The following is an 18,202-nucleotide window of genomic DNA, read 5'->3' as shown; positions in this document are numbered from 1 at the left end:
AGTAGCCAATGATTCCTCATTCTCTTACTTGGAGATGATCCAGGTGTCTACCTAGTGAATGGCCATTAATTAACTCAGTGTAGTATAACTCCAAGTTGTTTAAGTTACACAAATATCTTGGCAATTATCTTCAAGTGGACATACAGGTAAACATTATTACTGTTGAAATAAAGTTTGTCAGAATGATCATCTGACTTGGTTAAATACAAACATATATGTTTTATAATCTTAAACAGGTAATATAAATAATGCTAGCCTATGTGATCACCACAGTTTATATGCATAAATTTAGGAAGAATATACCCAAGTAGAATAAAAATATAAGCTGGTATAACACTTAATGCTCAAAGAAGTCACAGATATTTTTATTAAACCAAAAATATTAAATTAGTTTAAAAAATATTAAACTCATCTCATTTGCCTAAGTCGTGTGAGCTTGTTCTTAAAATACCTCTGAGTTAATTTCTATAAACTTTTTCTCACTTTTTGCTCCTTGAAAGTATTAAAAATTCAGTTTCCTTAACTTCTGGACATTTTTAACAATATTCCATTTACAGAGGATGCTTATTTATCTCTAAACTAATCAGAACAGAGCTTCTTTAACTTAGGTGATTTTATAATCTACTTTGGCAATACCATCCAGAGGTAGAAAAATATCACACACTCACATAATGAAAAGTAAAAGCTTTCTGAATTACAAAAATGTACATCAACACGCAGACTGACACAGATTGCTTATAGCTCCATTTCTAAAATTTCAGCCCTGGCCAACAGTCAACACAGGTTAATGGAATTCACTGTTCCATGTCAAGAACTGTTCTCTTCCCAGTGGGTTTGAATCCTTAACTGATTTCAGCTCAAAGTAGACAAGCAGAAAACAGTGGGACAAACAAGATTCACTGTAATCTTTTACCCAACAAAGACAAGATCTCTAAGACCTAAATGGGGGATCCCTGGTTGGCTCAGCTTCAGTGGCTCCTGCCTTCGGCCCCAGGGCGTGATCCTGGAGTCCCGGGATCGAGTCCCATATCAGGCTCTCTGCATGGGACCTGCTTCTCCCTCTGCCTGTGTCTCTGCCTCTCTCTCTCTCTCTCTCTCTGTCTTTCATGAATAAATAAATAAAATCTTAAAAAAAAAAAAAGACCTAAATGGTAAGACCATGAAGCCAAAAATGAAGCCAGCTCCAGAAATCAAGCGAGTGCTCAAAAAGAATCAAAACAGAATCCTTACCATGCTATCGACTGACATGAGTCCAGGGTGCAGGACTAAAAGTCAAACATACCATTGGTCTCAGATCACCAGCCAGGAATAGAGAGGCTCATCACATGGGTGAGATAAGGAGAGATCCCATCACAAGCTTTGTTTCTATACAAGTGATGGCATCAAAACCATACAAGATACAAGGCACCAACAGTTAAGGAAATGGCTTTACTTAGAATTTTGCACTAGAGAGAGTGTTCATTAATAAGGAATACCTCAAAAAGGAAAGAGTCTAGTGTTTTATAGAGGCAGGTAGACAAAGGGTCATAAGTGAGAAGTGGTGGAGGTAAGCCCTGTCTCAGAATATGCGAGGACGGGATGGCCTTGTACCAGAACATGCAGTCAGGGGGAACTTCTCAGTTGCCACTGCTTTCTAGAATCACAGGGTGCACGTAAAGTTCAATGTGGTATCCATCCAGGTCAGCTTCATGTCTTCCATCTTGTCATATTTTCATTGCTGATTTATAGTTTTATCCAGTTCTATGGAGTCAATCCTTCTCTTCCATGAGTCAGAAAACTCTGTAACATGTCAGTTTCATCTTTTTCAGCATATTTAGATGTAGATAGTGCAACTGTGGATTGAGAAAGATAGTCTTCTATCCTAAAGCCAAAAATCCATCTTTTTTTTTAAGATTTTGTTTATTTTTTATTTGAGAGTGCAAGAAAGCATGAGCAGTGGGGAGGAGCAGAGGGAGAGAGAGAAGCAGACTCCCTGCTGAGTAGGGAGCTCAGCACAAGGCTTGACCCCAGGCCCCTGAGATTATGACCTGAGCTGAAGGCAGATGCTCAACCAACTGAGCCACCCAGGTGCTTCAAATTGATGAATTTTCTGGACAGATTTGCCATAAATAAAAAATATAAATATAGGGGCACCTGGTTGTCTCAGTCAGTTAAGTGTCTGCCTTCAGCTCAGGTCATGATCCCGGGGTCCTGGGATCGAGCCCCCGTGTTGAGTTCCCTGCTCAGTGGGGAGTCTGCTCTCCCTCTCCCTCTGCCCCTCCACCTTGCTCATGCTCTCTCTCACATTCTCTCTCTCTAATAAATAAATAAATATTTTTAAAATGTAAGTGTAGCAGTTTTGGAAAAAAAAATTTAACAATATTGCAAAAAAAGCAGCAAGTTCAACACACAAGATCTGCTAAGTTCACCGTTTGGGCCATTGAAAGGCCTCCCCAGTTTAGCTTGTGTGTTTCACCGCCATCCCCCTCTGGACCTAAGGCAGTGCCCGCCTCCCTGCTCCCAGGTGGACCACCAAGGGCACCAGGACCTAAGGGCTGTCCACTCCCCCATCCCCCCAAGCAACAACACAGACACCCTTGGGTCCAGCAAGCCAAACACCATGAGCTTTGAGGGAACTCCTGTGTGAGTTGGCCCGTTTCCCTGGCTTCCCCCAGGAAGCTTCAGGAGACAAACCAAGGGGAAGGTCCCTATTCCAAACCAGGCAGCTCCTGTGCAGGGGCAGGCCGCAGAGGCTGCAGAGCTAAGGGCGCAGTGGCATCAGATGGGATGCTCAGCTAGAGCCCCCTTGTGGGGGAGCAAGCTCCCAGCCCGACATTCTGACTTTCACCAGTCCCTGCAATATCAGTGGCAGGGCCAGGTCAGGATGGTGACCAAAACGCCCTCCATGTTTCCACTAGGCTCCAAGCTGCACTGTCCAACACAGCAGCCACTAGTTGGCCACATGTAGCCATGACAAATATAATATTATTGTATTTATATGATTATATATGAATTAAATTATACAGTAATATATTTTATGTATTATCACAAAAATATGACTCATAACCTAATATTATAAATATAAATAATTATAAATATTAATTGATTAAAATTTAAAATTCAGTTCTACAGTCTCCCCAGTGACGTTGCAGACACTCAGAGCTGCATGCAGTTTAGTGGCTACTGGATTGGTCAGCATAGGTCTGGAGCATTTCCGCAACTACTGCAAAAGTTCTATGAGACAGCGTGCACCTGTCCAGAGGCTCTACTGCCCCCAGCTGCCGGCCACCGGGATGGATTGGCAAGTCCTTTGCCACGCCGCCTGGGGAAGGTGAGCAGGGCCAGGCCCTGGCCCCTGAATGGTGACCTGGTGGTGATGGCGTGGCCTGGTGACCTTGTGGGGCCCTCTGTGCAATGCAATCCCCTGTGTCACACAGCCTTATTCTTAACCAATGCAGGGTTCACCAGAAAATCCAACACAACCAGGACAGAGTGTTGGGGGCCAAGAGGCAGGAATGTGAAGGAATAAGACTTGAGAAGATCATAAGCATGTAAGCAGTCAAGTGTTGTTTTTAATAAATGAAAAAGGAAGGGCACCTGGGTGGCTCAGTTGGCTAAGCATCTGCCTTCAGCCCAGGTCATGATCACAGGGTTCTGGATCAAGCCCTGGATCAGGCTCCCTGCTCAGTGAGGAGTCTGTTTCTCCCTCTGTGCCTCCCCCTATTAATGCGCTCTCGCTCTCTCTCTCTAATAAAATCTTTAGCAAAATAACAAATGAAAAAGGAAACTCAAGACCTTGGAGATCTCAGAGTCAGTGTACACGGGACCACTGTGCTGTGTGGACTATGAAGGCATGATCCAGAGGCAGGGGGAGCTCAGGAGAGTAGGAGAGGAAAGATGTGTGGGGCTGTGGGAGGAGGTCAGCCCAAGGGAAGGCCCTGCATTAGCAAAGTCACAGAAGAGCAGAGTCACCCAGCTATTAGGGCCCAAGGGCCCCAAAGAGAGCCCCCAGAGCAGGGTGAGAACTGCTGTGGCATAAAGGGGCAAGCCTGGAATGCCAGATAGGAAACTTGAAGTTTAATTTTTAGGGGTGCTCAGGTGGCTCAGTCAGTTGAGCATCTGACTCTTGATTTCAGCTTAGGTCATGATCTCAGTGTTGTGGGATCAAGCCCCACGTCAAGCAGGACCTTGCTGGCCAACACAGGGAAGAAAGGGAGATGCCACTTTGAAAACACCCCAGAGGAGGCATGCCTGGAACTGCCTGGCTCTGGGGAAAAATAGTTTCCGTTAGGATAGGGATCACATTCGGTGAGTAGGGTACTGTTTCCTTAGGTCAAGTTGAAAGTCCTCAATAAAATAAAAGGCTAGGGGTACCTGGGTGGCTCAGTCGATTAGGCACCTGACTCTTGATTTTGGCTCAGGTCATGGTCTCAGGGTTATGAGATTGAGCCCAGCATCATCAGGCTCAACTGCCCAGTGCAGTCTGCCTGGAATTCTCCGCCTCTTCCTTTCCATCCCCCTCTACTCTTTTCCCTGCACTTTTTCAATTTAAGTAATTAATTAAATTACTTAATTAAATTACTTTAAAGGTTAATTAAACCTTTAAAAGAGAGACTGTCCACCTAATGGACATGTGACAGGCACCTGACCAACACTGCACAATAAATAGGTCCCTTCCCAGGACTTGTGGGTGGAACACTTTTATGAGATTGAGGTCAGTCCCTGTCCGGCCACTGAGAGTGCAATCTTACCTCTCCCCATGTGAAGTAAAGCTATCTGCCACCACAGAGCACACAGATTATGGCTACAGAACAAGGATTTAGTGTAAAAATAAAGTAACCATCGCCAGGAATGTCCTGTGTTTGCTGGAGTCTCTCACTCCTTCCAATCTCAATCCACAACGATCCACTGCAAACCGGTGCTCAGAACAATGGTGCAGGATTTGTATTTTTGATTCCCTTCAGATGTATATGTTATGAAGGAAATCACTAGACACTTGTTTGTCAGCACAAAGGATAGAGAGTGACAGGGGATGCTGTTCTGAAGAGGGACAAAGTGGGACCTGAACACAGGTGTGAGCTATGAAGATACTTGGGGGTGGTGTGGGGAGGGATGCTCGAGGCTGAGGCTGAGGACAAAAGGCACTGCGGTGGGAATGACTGGACACACCCAGAAACAACTCAGACCACCATGTCTGGATGGGAAGGGGGGGCACGATGGGAGGGGGATATGGAGGGTGTCAGGGGGGCCACAGAGGGGACAAAGGGCTGTGACTTTAGGGAAGCAGGGCAGCATCAGAGGGTGCAAGGGAGCCGGCCTGCAGGTGTGAGGAGCCCCTGGCTGCTGTGTGAACAGCTGGGAGGCCCAGACCAAAGGGGCACAGAGACAGAGTCCTGGGGCGGGGGCCAGAGGAGGGGTCAGCACTGGAGGAGATATGTGTGGGTCTGGCACTGGATGGACTTCCCAAGCTGAACTGCAGGATGGGGAAGGGTGTGTGACTTCCTGAAATGAGGAAGAGCGGGGCAGCAGTTACAGGTTTGGGGGGGTTCGGAGGATAAATTGGGAATCAAAAGTTTCATTGTGTATGTCATCTTCAAGACGTCTATTGGAGGGACGCCTGGGTGGCTCAGCGGTTGAGCATCTGCCTTAGGCTCAGGGCATGATCCTGGAGTCCTGGATCGAGTCTCCCATCACTCCCCCTCAGGGAGCCTGCTTCTCCCTCTGCCTGTGTCTCTCTCTGTGTGTCTCTCATGAATAAATAAAATCTCTTTTTAAAAAAAAAAGTCAATTGGATATCCAGTGAAGTGGAGGAGGGATCTGCCAAAGGGACTGCATAAGATGGTTTGTAACAACATAGGGTGCCAAGAAAGGGTGGGATGCCTGGGGCACTCAAATGAATGTACAGCAAACCCAGGAGACCTGGGGCCCTGCTGGTGGTACCATGCACTGTTCTGGAAGTGATGTCACTGCCAGGAGTTCAAGGAGGGGAATTTTACTGGACTTGGCAACAGAAATATTTGCTGACCTTGTCACAATTTTGCTGGCACAGTGGGATGAAGGGGATTCAAGAAGAACAGGGGTAAGTGGAGACATGGGGTTTATAGCTTCTTTACATGGATTTTGCTGCAGTAGCTAGAGGGCAGGTGGCATCTAGGGATGGTTTCCTTATGTGCTTTCTATCAACATAGGAACCAAACCTGAACAGGTTTCCTGGTTTTATACAATTCTATTCCCTGGAAAGATCTTCTGTAATGGGAAGCACACAGATTTAAAACCAGAACTCACCTCTAGTCTTGCTCTACTACCAATTTAGGGGTGAGCTTAGTAGGTTCTTTACCTTCCAGATAGTTGTTTTCCTTCATCTGTACAATAAGCAAAACAATGCCTGTCTTTTGCATAACTGCGTGACTAAGTAAATCACTTATAGACCACCATTCTTTCAGCCTCTATCAATTTGACTCCAAGCACCACATGTAAGTGGAATCCTATACTATCTGCCACTTTGCAACTGGCCTATTTCACCTACCAAAATGTCCTTAAGGTTCATCTGTGTTACAGTATGTTAGAATTTCTTTCCTTTTTAAACACTGAGTATTACTTCATTGTATATTCTCAATTCTGCTGATCTGTTCATGTGTAGATGGACAGTTGGGTTGCTCTCACCTTTCAGCTATTATTAATAATACTGCTATCAGAAGACTGTGCAACTCTTGGTCTCAGGGTTGTGAGTTTGAACCCCCCGATGGATGGAGAGATTACTTAACAAATAAAAACTTTTTCTTTTTTATTCATGAGAGACACAGAGAGAGGGGCAGGGACATAGACAGAGGGAGAAGCAGACTCCATGCAGGAAGCCTGATGCGGGACTCGATCCCTCACGCCCTGAGCCAAAGGCAGACACTCAACCGCTGAGCCACTGAGATGTCCCAATAAAAACTTTTTAAAAAATAATGCTACTATAAACATGTATGTACAAGTATCTTAAGACCCTGCTTTCCGTTCTTTTGGGTATACACCCAGAAGTGGAATTACTGGATCACATGGTAATTCTATTTTAATTTTTTGAGGAACCACCATATTGTTTTCCAGAGCATCTGTACCACCTTATATTCCTACCAACAGTGCAGATTACAATTGCTCCACTTACTGGTCAAAACTTATTTTCTATGTTTTTATTTTTGTTTGACAGCAGCCATCCTAATGGTTTTGCCCATGGTAAGTGATTAGGATGATTACTATTACTACCACATATGAAAGAATTTCAATCTAAAATGTAACCAGAGGATATGAAATGGAAAACATTTGCCCTCAGGAAAACAAAACTTAAGAACCGAAAAGTTAATTTCCTGTAAATCCCTGATTTACAGAGGATGGAAACTTATCTGCTGACCAATGAACATGCATCAAGAATCTCTCTCCCTGGGACACCAGGGGGGCTCAGTCGGTCATGATCTCAGGGTCCTGGGATTGAGCCCTTGTGTCCGGGCCATTTTCAGCATGGAGTCTGCTTGGGATTCTCTCTCTTTCTGCCCCTTCCCCTACTCATGTACATGCATGCTCTCTAAAATAAATTTTTAAAAATCTTCCTGCTAGAACACGGTGGGTAGTTAATTGCCTTGAGTTGGAAAACGGTTTGCATTTACAACTGTAAATTTATTCATCCTTTTAATTTATGTAAAGTTTTTTTTTTATGTAAAGTTTTTGTACACAATTCTCAATTCTTTAAGACATGACAACAAATTTTGGTTTTCTACCGTCAAGTGAGAACATTAGGCCCCAGCAACACGTCATTGTGTGAGGAAAATAAAGTGCTGTGCTAAAATAAATAAATAAATAAATAAATAAATAAATAAATAAATAAATAAATAAAATAAAATTTAAAAATCTTTAAAAAAAAAATCTTAAAAAAATAATAATAATCTTTTCCTATCCAGAAGCCAGTGAACTTACCATTTGGACTCTGGCTGGATTCCCCCATCTTTGCACTCCTTGTCATAAATACGTTTCCCATCCCCTAAATCCTCAATGGAAGCCACCTGTAGCTAGCTACAGTTTGCATTCCTCAAACTGTAGTTCCTCTGCTATTCCCAAATAAACTCCATTTCTGGCAATTCAAGCTTGCCTCAGTTTATCTCTTCAGGTTGCCAAGTGAGATAAGAACTGTACACTGAAAAAGAACACTCTATGTCAGGATCCAACCAGGAAGGAAGTATTAAAGGGAATTTAATGGGGGAAAAGTGGCTACACAGGTAACAGAAAGACTGAGAAACCAGAGATGATAGTAGCAGAAAGCCATGAACATCTATCTCTTCCTAGGGTAGAGACAAAAGAATGTTACCTGCCCATTGGCTGGCATCAGGTCCTGCCGTCATGGGGAAGCTAGTACCAAAGTGATGAGGAGAGCCTAAAGAAAATACTCGGGTTTCTCTATGGCAATGCCTCTAAAGCCAGGTGGCAGAAAATTACTGGGCCCAGTCTGCAGAGAAACGCACTGCCTCCGATCCCAGGACAAAGGAAGGAATGAATGGTCTTCTGGGGTAAGTAAGCCAACGGCAGACTCTGTACACCTCACCTGTATTGCACTTTACATTACAAAAGGACTCCCATGCCATCACATTTAAGTTCACAAGAGGCATTTATAGAATCTAACAAAAAAGGTATTTCAATGGATGGCTTCAGGCAGGATCTGCAGAGCCTTTCAAGCACCTTTACTACCCGGGAACTGACAGCTCCTTGCATTCAGAGCAGCCTTTCAGGTCCTAGGAAAAAGGAGATGAAAGAGATCCTGTGATGGAGTTGCTGGCAAATACATGAATTAAACAAATAAATGTTCACAACTGGGAAAGGGAAGAACAGTAGCAGTAAGTAGCTGGAAGTGTGGCTTGATGTACCCGTCTAGGAGGAGAAAGTACCCAGGCAGGCACAGGTGAGCGCAGAAGCCCTGGAGGGGACCGCCAGGATGTGACCCACGTAGGGGACGTGAGGCGTTGGGAGACCTGGACCCAGAAATGTCAGAAGCACAGAAAGGTCAACAGAGGCACTAACAAGCCTTGGACGTGGGGCTTGGCCTCTGCTAAAATGGGGAGCGGAGAGGCGGATAAATGAGCTGGGCGGGGCGGGGCGGGGCGGGGGGACATTAACTCTTTTATCAACTCCAGTGTCCTTCCCCAAGAAACCAGAGTCCTGCAGAAATGAACTCTTTAAAAAATTAAATTTATTGAGAGGAACTGTGGACTAGAACACAGTTCTAAGAGGTAATACAGATTGATTTCCCCAACGGCAACAAGCTCGCAGGACTACACAGTATCACAACCCGGATACCAGTTCCCACCAGCGCAAGGTCCGGGACCGCCCCGGCACAGCCGCAGGGCCTCGTGTGACCTTTCCTAGGCACAGCCGCCCGCCCCCCAGCTACCTTGTGACGCCAACATAACTAGCCCAGGTTATCCCAGGGCCGGGTGCCTGGACAGCCAACGGGGAGCCTGCGACGACGCCCGGCTCCCGCGCCGAGGAGCAGCCTGCCGGAAGTCCCCCGCGGCGGCCCCGCCCCTTCCGCCCCGGCCGACCCGCTTCCGCCAGCGACCGAGGAAAGCCGGAAGTGAGCAGCAGCCCTCCCCTCCCGCGGCCCCCGCGGCCAAAATGGCCGACCTCCACCGCCAGCTGCAGGAGTACCTGGCCCAGGGGAAAGCCGGCGGCGTGGCGGCCGCGGAGCCGCTGCTCGCGGCAGAAAAGGCCGAGGGGCCCGCGGCGGGGGGCGGGCCGGCGGGGGCGTGGCTGGGCCGTGCTGGCCTGCGCTGGGCGTGGAGCCCCGCGGAGCCATCGGGAGTGGCAGGGCCGGCGTGCTGGCCCGGCGTGACGCGCGCGCAGCGCCTGGCGGCGAGCGGCGTGTGCCTGCTGCTGGCCGCGCTGTGCTTCGGCCTGGCCGCGCTCTACGCGCCCGCGCTGCTGCTGCGCGCCCGCAAGTTCGCGCTGCTCTGGTCGCTGGGCTCGGCGCTGGCGCTGGCGGGCGGCACGCTGCTGCGGGGCGGCGCGGCGTGCGGGCGGCTGCTGCGCGGCGAGGAGTCGCCGTCGCGGCCCGCGCTGCTCTACGCGGCCGCGCTGGGGGCCACGCTGTACGCGGCGCTCGGGCTGCGCAGCACGGTGCTCACGGCGCTGGGCGCCTGCGTGCAGGTGGCCGCGCTGCTGGCGGCGCTGTGCGGCCTGCTGCCCTGGGGCGCCGGCCCCGCTCTGCGTCTGGCGCTCGGCCGCCTGGGCCCGGCCGCGGGCCTCGCCAAGGCGCTGCCGGTGTGAGGAGCCGGGCCCGCGCGGTGGAGCAGGACGCGCCTGGGGGACGACGCGGGACCCACCCGAGGACCGCGGCCGCCGGCGTCCAGAGCGCGCTGGGTCCAGGCCGGTCCCCGCGTCGGAGCGGCATGTGCTCACCCTGGGACTTGCGCGTTGCGGCCGCCGCCCGGGTCCGCGAGCCCCTCCACGCGCGGCGGCAGGCGACGCGGTCGACGGGCGCTCCCCGTGCACCCAGCGGTCCGCTGCGCTCGTGCTTCAGACCGCGCGGTAAAGAACGGCTCCTCGGTTCGAACTGGCTGCCTTGGGACTCTGCACGACAGCCCGGCGGCCCGCGGTGGTGGCCCAGCCGCAGTGCGCTCCCGGACGTTTCTCCTCGTTCAGCGCGTGGGTTCTTAAGGGTATCGAAGGAGACACTAGATGTAGCCACCGGGTATGATCGAGGTGCTTCAGTCGACATGCTTTACCTCGGTTTTTCCTTTCTTTTAGTGAAACTGTAAATACGGTGCCTTTCAGAGGTGAAGGAAGACTGGTTCTGTCCTAGACCGTGGAGACGATGGACCAGCGGGGAATGTCTCCCGGGAAGCGCGACGTTTCAGTGCTGAGCCCCCGGGCTGGACGGGCCAGGGCCGCCTGCACGACCAGAGCTCCACAGCCAGAGTTCCGAACTGGACAAAATCCACGGATTTTCGCAGGGCCCAATTAGCATTCCTCGTTTTAGTACTTGCTTTTTCAAGTATGATTTACATTTTGTAGGCTGATTCTAATGCTCTTCATACCTGTCTCATTTCCTTCTAGGCTCCCCATTTACTCCCCTCATGTATTGCCGGAAAGAAAACTACATGTTCCGGCGGTAGCGATGTAACTTAGAGAGTAGACGTATTTAGAATTTTCAAATTCTGTGTCAATGGTTCTCAGTTCACACCAGAATTACTTGAAGAGCCAAACCTCACATCGATTCTGTCAATATGCAGCAGAGCCGGGAACCAGGCATCAGTATTGAGAGCTGTCCAGATGATTCTGTGTTTAGGTTGAAAACCTAAAAGTTGAGAACTGTTGCCTGAATGGGTGTGTCGGCCACAATAGAGGTTGCCTCCTTGTTCAACCTCAGTATTTATAGTCCTAGATCCTGATCTGTGTCCTAAGCCCTGCTCCAGCTTCATGGGGCCCCCACCCCAGTAAACAGGGTTACCTACCTCAAGAGGAACCAACAGGGTGTTTGTAGTAAAAGCAAATGCGCTGTTTTCAGAGTGACTTATTTTTGTAACTGGAAAAACTTGGGCCATTGACTGCTCCTTCTGTCCCCCATTAAATCTCTATTCTAGTCCTCAATTTCTCTAGAATTTGCACAACTGAAGATTTTAGTGTTTACTACATTTTTATGTTGATGCAGTTGTATTTTTTAAATTGTTCTCCCAACATTTTCTCAAAAATTCAAACACTGAAAATCTAGCATTGGTAAAATTCAAAGCACAATATCTTGTATGTATTTTGGTAGTGATGTTTTAAAATATCCTAAGTATTTAATAAATTACAGTGTAGAGATTTCAGTTTTTTCTAAAGAAATTCTTTCTCAAAATGTGACTTGGCTATATGCTTGCTGAGGTACTGTTTTTTTTTTTTTCTTTTTTTTTAAGTTGAAGCCTAAAATGTTAAGATGATAAGGGTCTTAATTACATGAACCTCAAAGGAGTCTAATCGAATGGGTTTGGTCCCTCGATCCTATTTTACCTTATCAGAATTGATTACAACTTCTTTTTAAGCTGTGCCAGTGGAAATAAATAAATAAGTAAATTTTAAAAAAGCAGTGCCAGTGGAGGGCAAATAAAGAATAATCCACAAATCTGAAGCATTCTTGAGCCTCCTAATCATGTGTTTATACGGACATGCTGATGTTTTAAATTTCAAAACAAAGTGAAAATTATTCACTTGTAAACTCTGTTTTAACACCCTAAAAAACAGCGTATGGTTGACATTTTCTCACTCTGCAGAAATGACTTAGCTTTTACCATGTTTTTCATTGAGAAAGAACCAATTAAGACGTTTTTATATGCTGCCCAGCTATGCCAGTATCACCTATTTAAGCAACTGTAAGATTTCCGGCACCACTAACTTTACCAGGTAGACTTGTCTCCAGTGCTAAACTTAAGCTGGCAAAGTAGTAAGATACTAAGGTAGCCACAGGAATATCCTTTGATTAAAGCTTTCTTATAAAAACAAAGGGGTTAGAGAAAATACGGGGTTATCAAATTGGACATTTAGCTTCCAATCCCAACTGGGCCAAATGATACATGTATATAAAACTAAAGGAATCTCTTGTGGATTTAAGCTAAAACTATCCTCTGCCTTAACCACTGATGTACGAGAAAGTTTTGCAGAATTGTTTTAAGAGATACTTGGTCCATTCTCAATTTTTGACATGATGTAATCAGATACATGTGATTAATTTCTGGTTGAAGTCAGGTTCCTCTCATCAGAAACAAGGAAGTTAAGTCTAAGGTGTGATTAGCAGGAGATTCACCCAAGGGAGAACCCCTACTTGGACAGCCAGAAGATTTTCTTCTTCAGAGTATAATTTTCTACGTGCCATAGCAGGTGGTAACTAAGGCTTTGAATCTACTTTAAACTGTGTTATAAAGTATCTGTCACTCTAGTACAAAAAATAAGTGTGACAGAATGGGTAAATGAGAATTTAAGACCAAAAGTTAATGTCGATGGCTCAGAGGTACTCATCAAGCATGCTGTTACAAATAGAAGCAATAATTGTACACCCCTCAAGCAGACTGGATGCAATGGAAACGAAGAGTTTCCTTAAGGAAAGCACTTCACAACTAGTTTTCTGTTAATTCTTGCATAAATCACATTCTGTATTCATACAAAAACTTAATGTTTTTTTCTCTGACAAACTGTACATATAGAAACAGATTTCCAATTGGACATGAACTTAAATTTGTGGAGGTGCTCCATGTCTTGTGACACTTAAAAAAAAAAAAGATTCCAGCTTTTATCTTCACAAAACAATGGGAGTTAGGGCAGTGAGGGTGGACAGGACAGAACAAGGCCAGCTACTTTGGGCAGCCAGCAGCAGTCTCTTCATCTTGAAGACCTCATTAGGGACTCCTGGGATTCAGCTTCCCCAGAAGTTGAGGGCTATGTGGTGCGGGCTTCCTTTGTCTTGGTAAGTCCACAAGAAGTTCTTAAATACTGTCCGGAGAGGCCTCAGAGTCATCAGCTTCTACCGACCCCTCCCACCACCCCTTGAAGCTCCTCGCCTCGGTGGGCCAGAGTTCATGGTACTCCCTCTACCCCAGTTACTGCCACTCCGGCCCCCTCTGGAAGGAGTACCGCTGCCTGGAGGGCCCCCAAAAGGTTCATCTCTGTGGTAGCCGTCATGGTGATCCCCATCCAAGGAACTGGAACGCCCGGATTTTGGCACTCTCTGGGAAGGCCCTGGGCCCCCTCGGCCTGAAATGAATCAAAATGATTTCACAGGTTACTTTTTCTTTTTTCTATCAGGTACTGTTAATCAGTAACTCCCGGCACAAACTCTTAGTGATGACAATGGATCACTCTGGGTCTTTTTCTTTTATTATTAAGGGACACCTGGGAGGCTCAGCAGTTCAGTGCCTGCCTTCAGCCCAGGGCATGATCCTGGAGTCCTAGGACTGAGTCCCACATCAGGCTCCCTGTATGGAGCCTGCTTCTCCCTCTGCCTATGTCTCTGCCTCTCTCTGTGTCTCTCATGAATAAGTAAATGAAATATTTTTTGTTTTGTTTTAAAGATTTTATTTATTCACGAGAGAAAGCCAGGTGCCCCGTATATTAGAATTCTGACTTCTAAAATTATTTTCTCATGAGCTGACAGGATTTGGCCATATCTTCCATAATACACTATCAGAAGATGACTGACGATTTTATTTTACCTTAACTTTCTGAGTGGAATTTGAATCTAGGTAAAACAAGGAGATTAGGAAAGCTAGCCAAAGGAAAAGTGTTGTCTGCTTTTCCTACAAAGCACACAGCCCAGGCCCACCTGAAGGTGCCTGGGCAGAGAAGATGTCAGCTAGGATGTCATTTCCACACCAGCCATGTGGCCTTGGCTAGGGACCTTACGCAGGTGTCCTAAGTGCCCATACAGACCAACAACAAAATGTGCTAAGGTAGGGAGATCTGGTGACATGAGGTAATTTCTGAGGATTCTGCTTTGAGAAGAACCAAACCACTATCAAAAACAAAAAGCAAAACTTGGTAAATAAGAGACTATAAACATGACACAGGTTAACTAGGCTGGCTTCCTAGGAGCCTCCAAACTCTACCACACAGGCCATGGCCCAGCCTAACCTGAGACCACATGGTGGCTACTGCTCCTGGCTAAAAGTTAGTGCTACCTCTAAAATAAAGATCCAGGAGCACCCGGGTGGCTCAGTCAATTGAGCGTCTGCTTTCGGCTCAGGTCGTGATCTCTAGGTCCTGGGATGGAGCCCCATGTGGGGCTCCCTGCTCAGTGGAGGATCTGCTTCCTCAGCCCCTACCCACTGCTCATGCTCACTTTCTTGGTGTCTCTCTCTCAAATAACTTTTTTTTTAAATAAAAAAATCAAGATCTAAAGTTTCAAGTTGTAGAAATAATCTACTATGCCCCTGAAAACAACCCCTTCCAGACCATATTTCTCAAAGTCTTTGCAACTCTGGGCATTAGCAGTTCCTTCCAGACCCAATAAAATAAAACATAGGACCTGGGAAGACAATTCTTCCTGCCACTGGAGACACTTGGGAGGAGGCTAAGAGCAGTCAGCGGTGGAGAGCATGTTTGCCAATGAGAGCTAGAGTCTCTTCCCTGCTCTGGGGCACCTTGACAAACAGCTGGAGTGGAACACTTGAATGAATCGGGGAATGGGATTCTTGGAAGCACCTGGAGGGGGCTTATGCAGAGGCTGAGCTTGCAATCACCCGAGTACGGAGTTTGACTGGCTGTAAACCCAAACAAGCTGTAACTATACTTGGAAACATGTGCCTTTGCACAGCCTAACTCGAGGTATCCTGTCAGGAACAGATGGAACAGGAACACAGGGATGGGGCTGTCCTGGCGATGAGGCCTCCTGTGGTCCCCATAGCCTTCTTGGCAGAACTGTGGCATCCACAGCTCCTGGAACTGTATCACTGGCCTCCACTTACCTTTGCCTCCTCGATCCTCAGAAGGACCCCCTGGGGCTTCCAATTCTCTGTGCTCTGAGGTCCCTGGCCCATCATGCCAGGGACGCTTTCGTGGTGGCAAGGATGCCATGTCCATGCCCTGGAGAGAAGAGGAACGTTCTCTACTAGCTGGGGAATGACCATCATGAGGGGGATGATCAGGGCGAGGAGCATCACGGAAATGTTCATGACCTGGCCCTGAAATAACAAAACACAGGTACAAGGCTAAGAATCTGACAATCTCATATTAAAGTATAGTGTGACCAAAAGCAGATGGAAATTACCCTGCTAACAAGTAGCACTTTGGGGCGCCTGGGTGGCTCAACTGGTTGAGCATCCAACTCTTGGTTTTTGGCTCAGGTCATGAGCTCAGCATTGTGAGACTGAGCCCAGCACAGGGTTCTGCACTCAGTGCAGACTGGGATTCTCCCTCTCCCTCTGCCCCTCCTGCTTGTACTCTCTCTAAAATAAATAAAATAAATCTTTTAAAAAATAATAGAGGTGCCTGGGTGTCTCAGTCGGTTAAGCTTGTGACTTTGGCTCAGGTCATTGTCTCAGGGTCCTGGGATTGGGCTCCATGTGGGGCTGAGTGCAGGCTCAGCGGGGAGTCTGCTTCTCCCTCTGCCTCTCCGCCTGCTTGTGCTCTTTCTCATATTAATAAAAGCTTAAAAAATAATAATGAAAATAAATAAAAAGAATAAGTAGCAACTTGAGAACCAATATTCATTTATGCACGAAACATGTAAATACCCACTGAAGGCCAGGTGTAAGTCACATCATGAGCAAATGAAAAAGTTCAAGATTAGAAATCAACATACCTCTTAAAATAAGAAACAGGTAAGGTCCAGGAAAAGTGGTTCTCAGACTTTTTAGTATCAGGATGTCTTTTTTTTTTTTTAAAGACTTATTTATTTATTTGTTTGTTTGTTTATTTATTTATTTATTTATCTATCTATCTATCAATCATAGACACACAGAGAGAGAGAGAGAGGCAGAGACACAGGCAGAGGGAGAAGCAGGCTCCGTGCTGGGAGCCCGATGCGGGACTCGATCCTGAGACTCCAGGATCGCGCCCTGGGCCAAAGGCAGGCGCCAAACTGCTGAGCCACCCAGGGATCCCCCAGGATGTCTTTATACTCTTAAAAATTATTGAGATTTAACTTATGAGACATATCTAATAATATTTGCCATATTAGCAATTAAAACTGAGAAAACTTTAATTCATTTAACTATATTTTCCAAAAACAAAACAATTTAGTTAAAAAAGTGGTACTGTTTTCTATTTAGGCAAATCCCTCTGACGTCTGGCTCAACAAAAGAAAGCTGGGACTCTCCCAGCTATTTCTGTATTCAATCTACTGCAATAAACGGCTGCTGACTGAAGGATCTGAAGATCCAGCGTCCCACGGAGATGTCTGAAAACAGAGGACCTGGTGCACCCCACCCCCCAATGCTGCTAAGAGGTCCTTGGACCACACTCCATGAGTTGCTGGGTTCAACTCCCCAGAAGCCCCAGCGGCTGTCCTTCCTTACCTGGCTCTCTATTTCCATCCCAGGAATCTGGTTTCCGTCCTCCTTCAAAGCGAGGGAACTCATCAGGAGTGGGAAGTAAACCTTTCCTTCCTCCTACACAAGGGAACAACATACATAACACTATACTTACAGACTGTTTCAGGTATATCTCCAACAACTTAACTCTCCACTGTGTCCTTGCAAGACCCAATGTCCTCAGCACACACCTCGTGGAGTACCCCGACCTCGACCTCTGAGATCTCTTCCTCGGGCTGCTTCATCAGAAGGATCAAAATTCTCCTCTGGACCAAAGTCTTCAGGACCAGGAAAGCCATCCCTTCCTCGTGGAGGGGCACGGCCCTCATGTCTTGGTGGTACTCCTCTCCTAAAGCTGTTGGGGGGAAAAAACAGCAAAATATCCATCTAATGGGATACCTCACAGCTCTGAGTTCATGTTTCAAAGAAGATAATGATATAAGAAGACATGATATTAATGTAAAATGGGAGGAAAAAATAAAATTATGTATTTTTTTAAGTATACATTTTATAATCCCATTATTACAGGCAAAAACAGGCAGGAAGGAAAATGTAGGGTTGTGGTCATTTTCTCCTAAAGCTTTTAGGAATAACAACAGCAGTGAATAAGTTTTAAGTGCTGATAATCATGCCTAGTGCTTTACATGTATTTTTTCATTTTATCCTCACCACCACCACATCATTAACTCCATTCTACCCATGAGTACACTGAGGCACAGAGAGGTGAAGTCATTTATTTTAGGACACACAGTAAGTGTTGGGATTTGAATTCAGCCAGTCTTGACTCCAGCCCAGGCTCTTTACCACTACCTCCCAAATATTTTTCATTACCATTTACATTTTTATAATGAACATTTATTACTTATATAATCAGAAAAAGTAGAATACAGATTCATCCCTGCCAACTGTACCAGACTCAATTTGGGAGCACCTGCTCTCCCATCTGTCCAGGCAATAGCCTCTATGCAAGGCTGGCCATGAACTTCACCCATATCCCCACTCCACAGCTGACTGCTGTACAGGCAGGCATGTGGTTTATGGGGAAGCTCCTCACTGGCAGCCTGGAGCCCTGGCTGGTGGACAAATTCACTGTCTATCAGGATTCTGGACTGGAGGCTGAGTTGGCCATTAGAGGAGGGAGCACCCGAACTGAAGGATGCCTGTGGGGAAGCAGCAAAGGGGCCTCCAAGCAGGAAAGGAGC

The 18,202-nt window shown here is 46.6% G+C and overlaps 2 protein-coding genes and 1 long non-coding RNA gene across 7 annotated transcripts in view; 1 reads left to right on the top strand and 2 right to left on the bottom strand.

Moving 5' to 3' along the window:
* Positions 1 to 375: 375 nt before the first annotated feature.
* Positions 376 to 9,597, bottom strand: LOC118351494 (uncharacterized). Its single transcript, XR_004806994.2, has 3 exons — positions 9,395 to 9,597; positions 8,552 to 8,738; positions 376 to 1,832 (listed from the first exon to the last, which is right to left on the bottom strand). It is a non-coding gene; the product is annotated as an uncharacterized LOC118351494 (long non-coding RNA).
* On the top strand, positions 9,586 to 12,109 carry SFT2D3 (SFT2 domain containing 3). 2 transcript variants are annotated; one of them, XM_025435941.3, is made up of 2 exons: positions 9,586 to 10,647; positions 10,750 to 12,109. In XM_025435941.3, the coding sequence occupies exon 1, from the start codon at positions 9,619 to 9,621 to the stop codon at positions 10,267 to 10,269; it is 651 nt and encodes a 216-aa protein (XP_025291726.1). In that variant the 5' UTR covers positions 9,586 to 9,618; the 3' UTR covers positions 10,270 to 10,647; positions 10,750 to 12,109. The 2 variants fall into 2 exon arrangements, with proteins under 2 accessions (XP_025291726.1, XP_035558065.1); XM_035702172.2 differs by having other exon boundaries at positions 9,586 to 10,661.
* Positions 12,110 to 13,095: 986 nt separating this feature from the next.
* The window catches only part of WDR33 (WD repeat domain 33), a 123,160-nt gene continuing 118,053 nt past the window's right edge, over positions 13,096 to 18,202 (bottom strand). For all 4 annotated transcript variants that reach the window (XM_035702157.2, XM_035702158.2, XM_035702156.2 and 1 more), the window contains 4 exons: positions 17,192 to 17,355; positions 16,986 to 17,078; positions 15,435 to 15,650; positions 13,096 to 13,725 (listed from right to left, as the gene is read on the bottom strand). In XM_035702157.2, the coding sequence (XP_035558050.1) occupies positions 13,496 to 13,725; positions 15,435 to 15,650; positions 16,986 to 17,078; positions 17,192 to 17,355 (703 nt within the window). In that variant the 3' untranslated portion in view covers positions 13,096 to 13,495. The remainder of the gene's footprint in view (positions 13,726 to 15,434; positions 15,651 to 16,985; positions 17,079 to 17,191; positions 17,356 to 18,202) is intronic.

The sequence above is a fragment of the Canis lupus genome, chromosome 19 (genome assembly GCF_003254725.2).
Source record: "Canis lupus dingo isolate Sandy chromosome 19, ASM325472v2, whole genome shotgun sequence".
Taxonomy (NCBI): Eukaryota; Metazoa; Chordata; class Mammalia; order Carnivora; family Canidae; genus Canis; species Canis lupus.
Note: the sequence above shows the minus strand (reverse complement) of the source record. Positions and strands in the feature narration are given on the sequence as shown.

Bases quoted from the DNA above. Each gene is read 5' to 3' on its own strand.
- SFT2D3 (XM_025435941.3), top strand. From the start codon at position 9,619: ATGGCCGACCTCCACCGCCAGCTGCAGGAGTACCTGGCCCAGGGGAAA.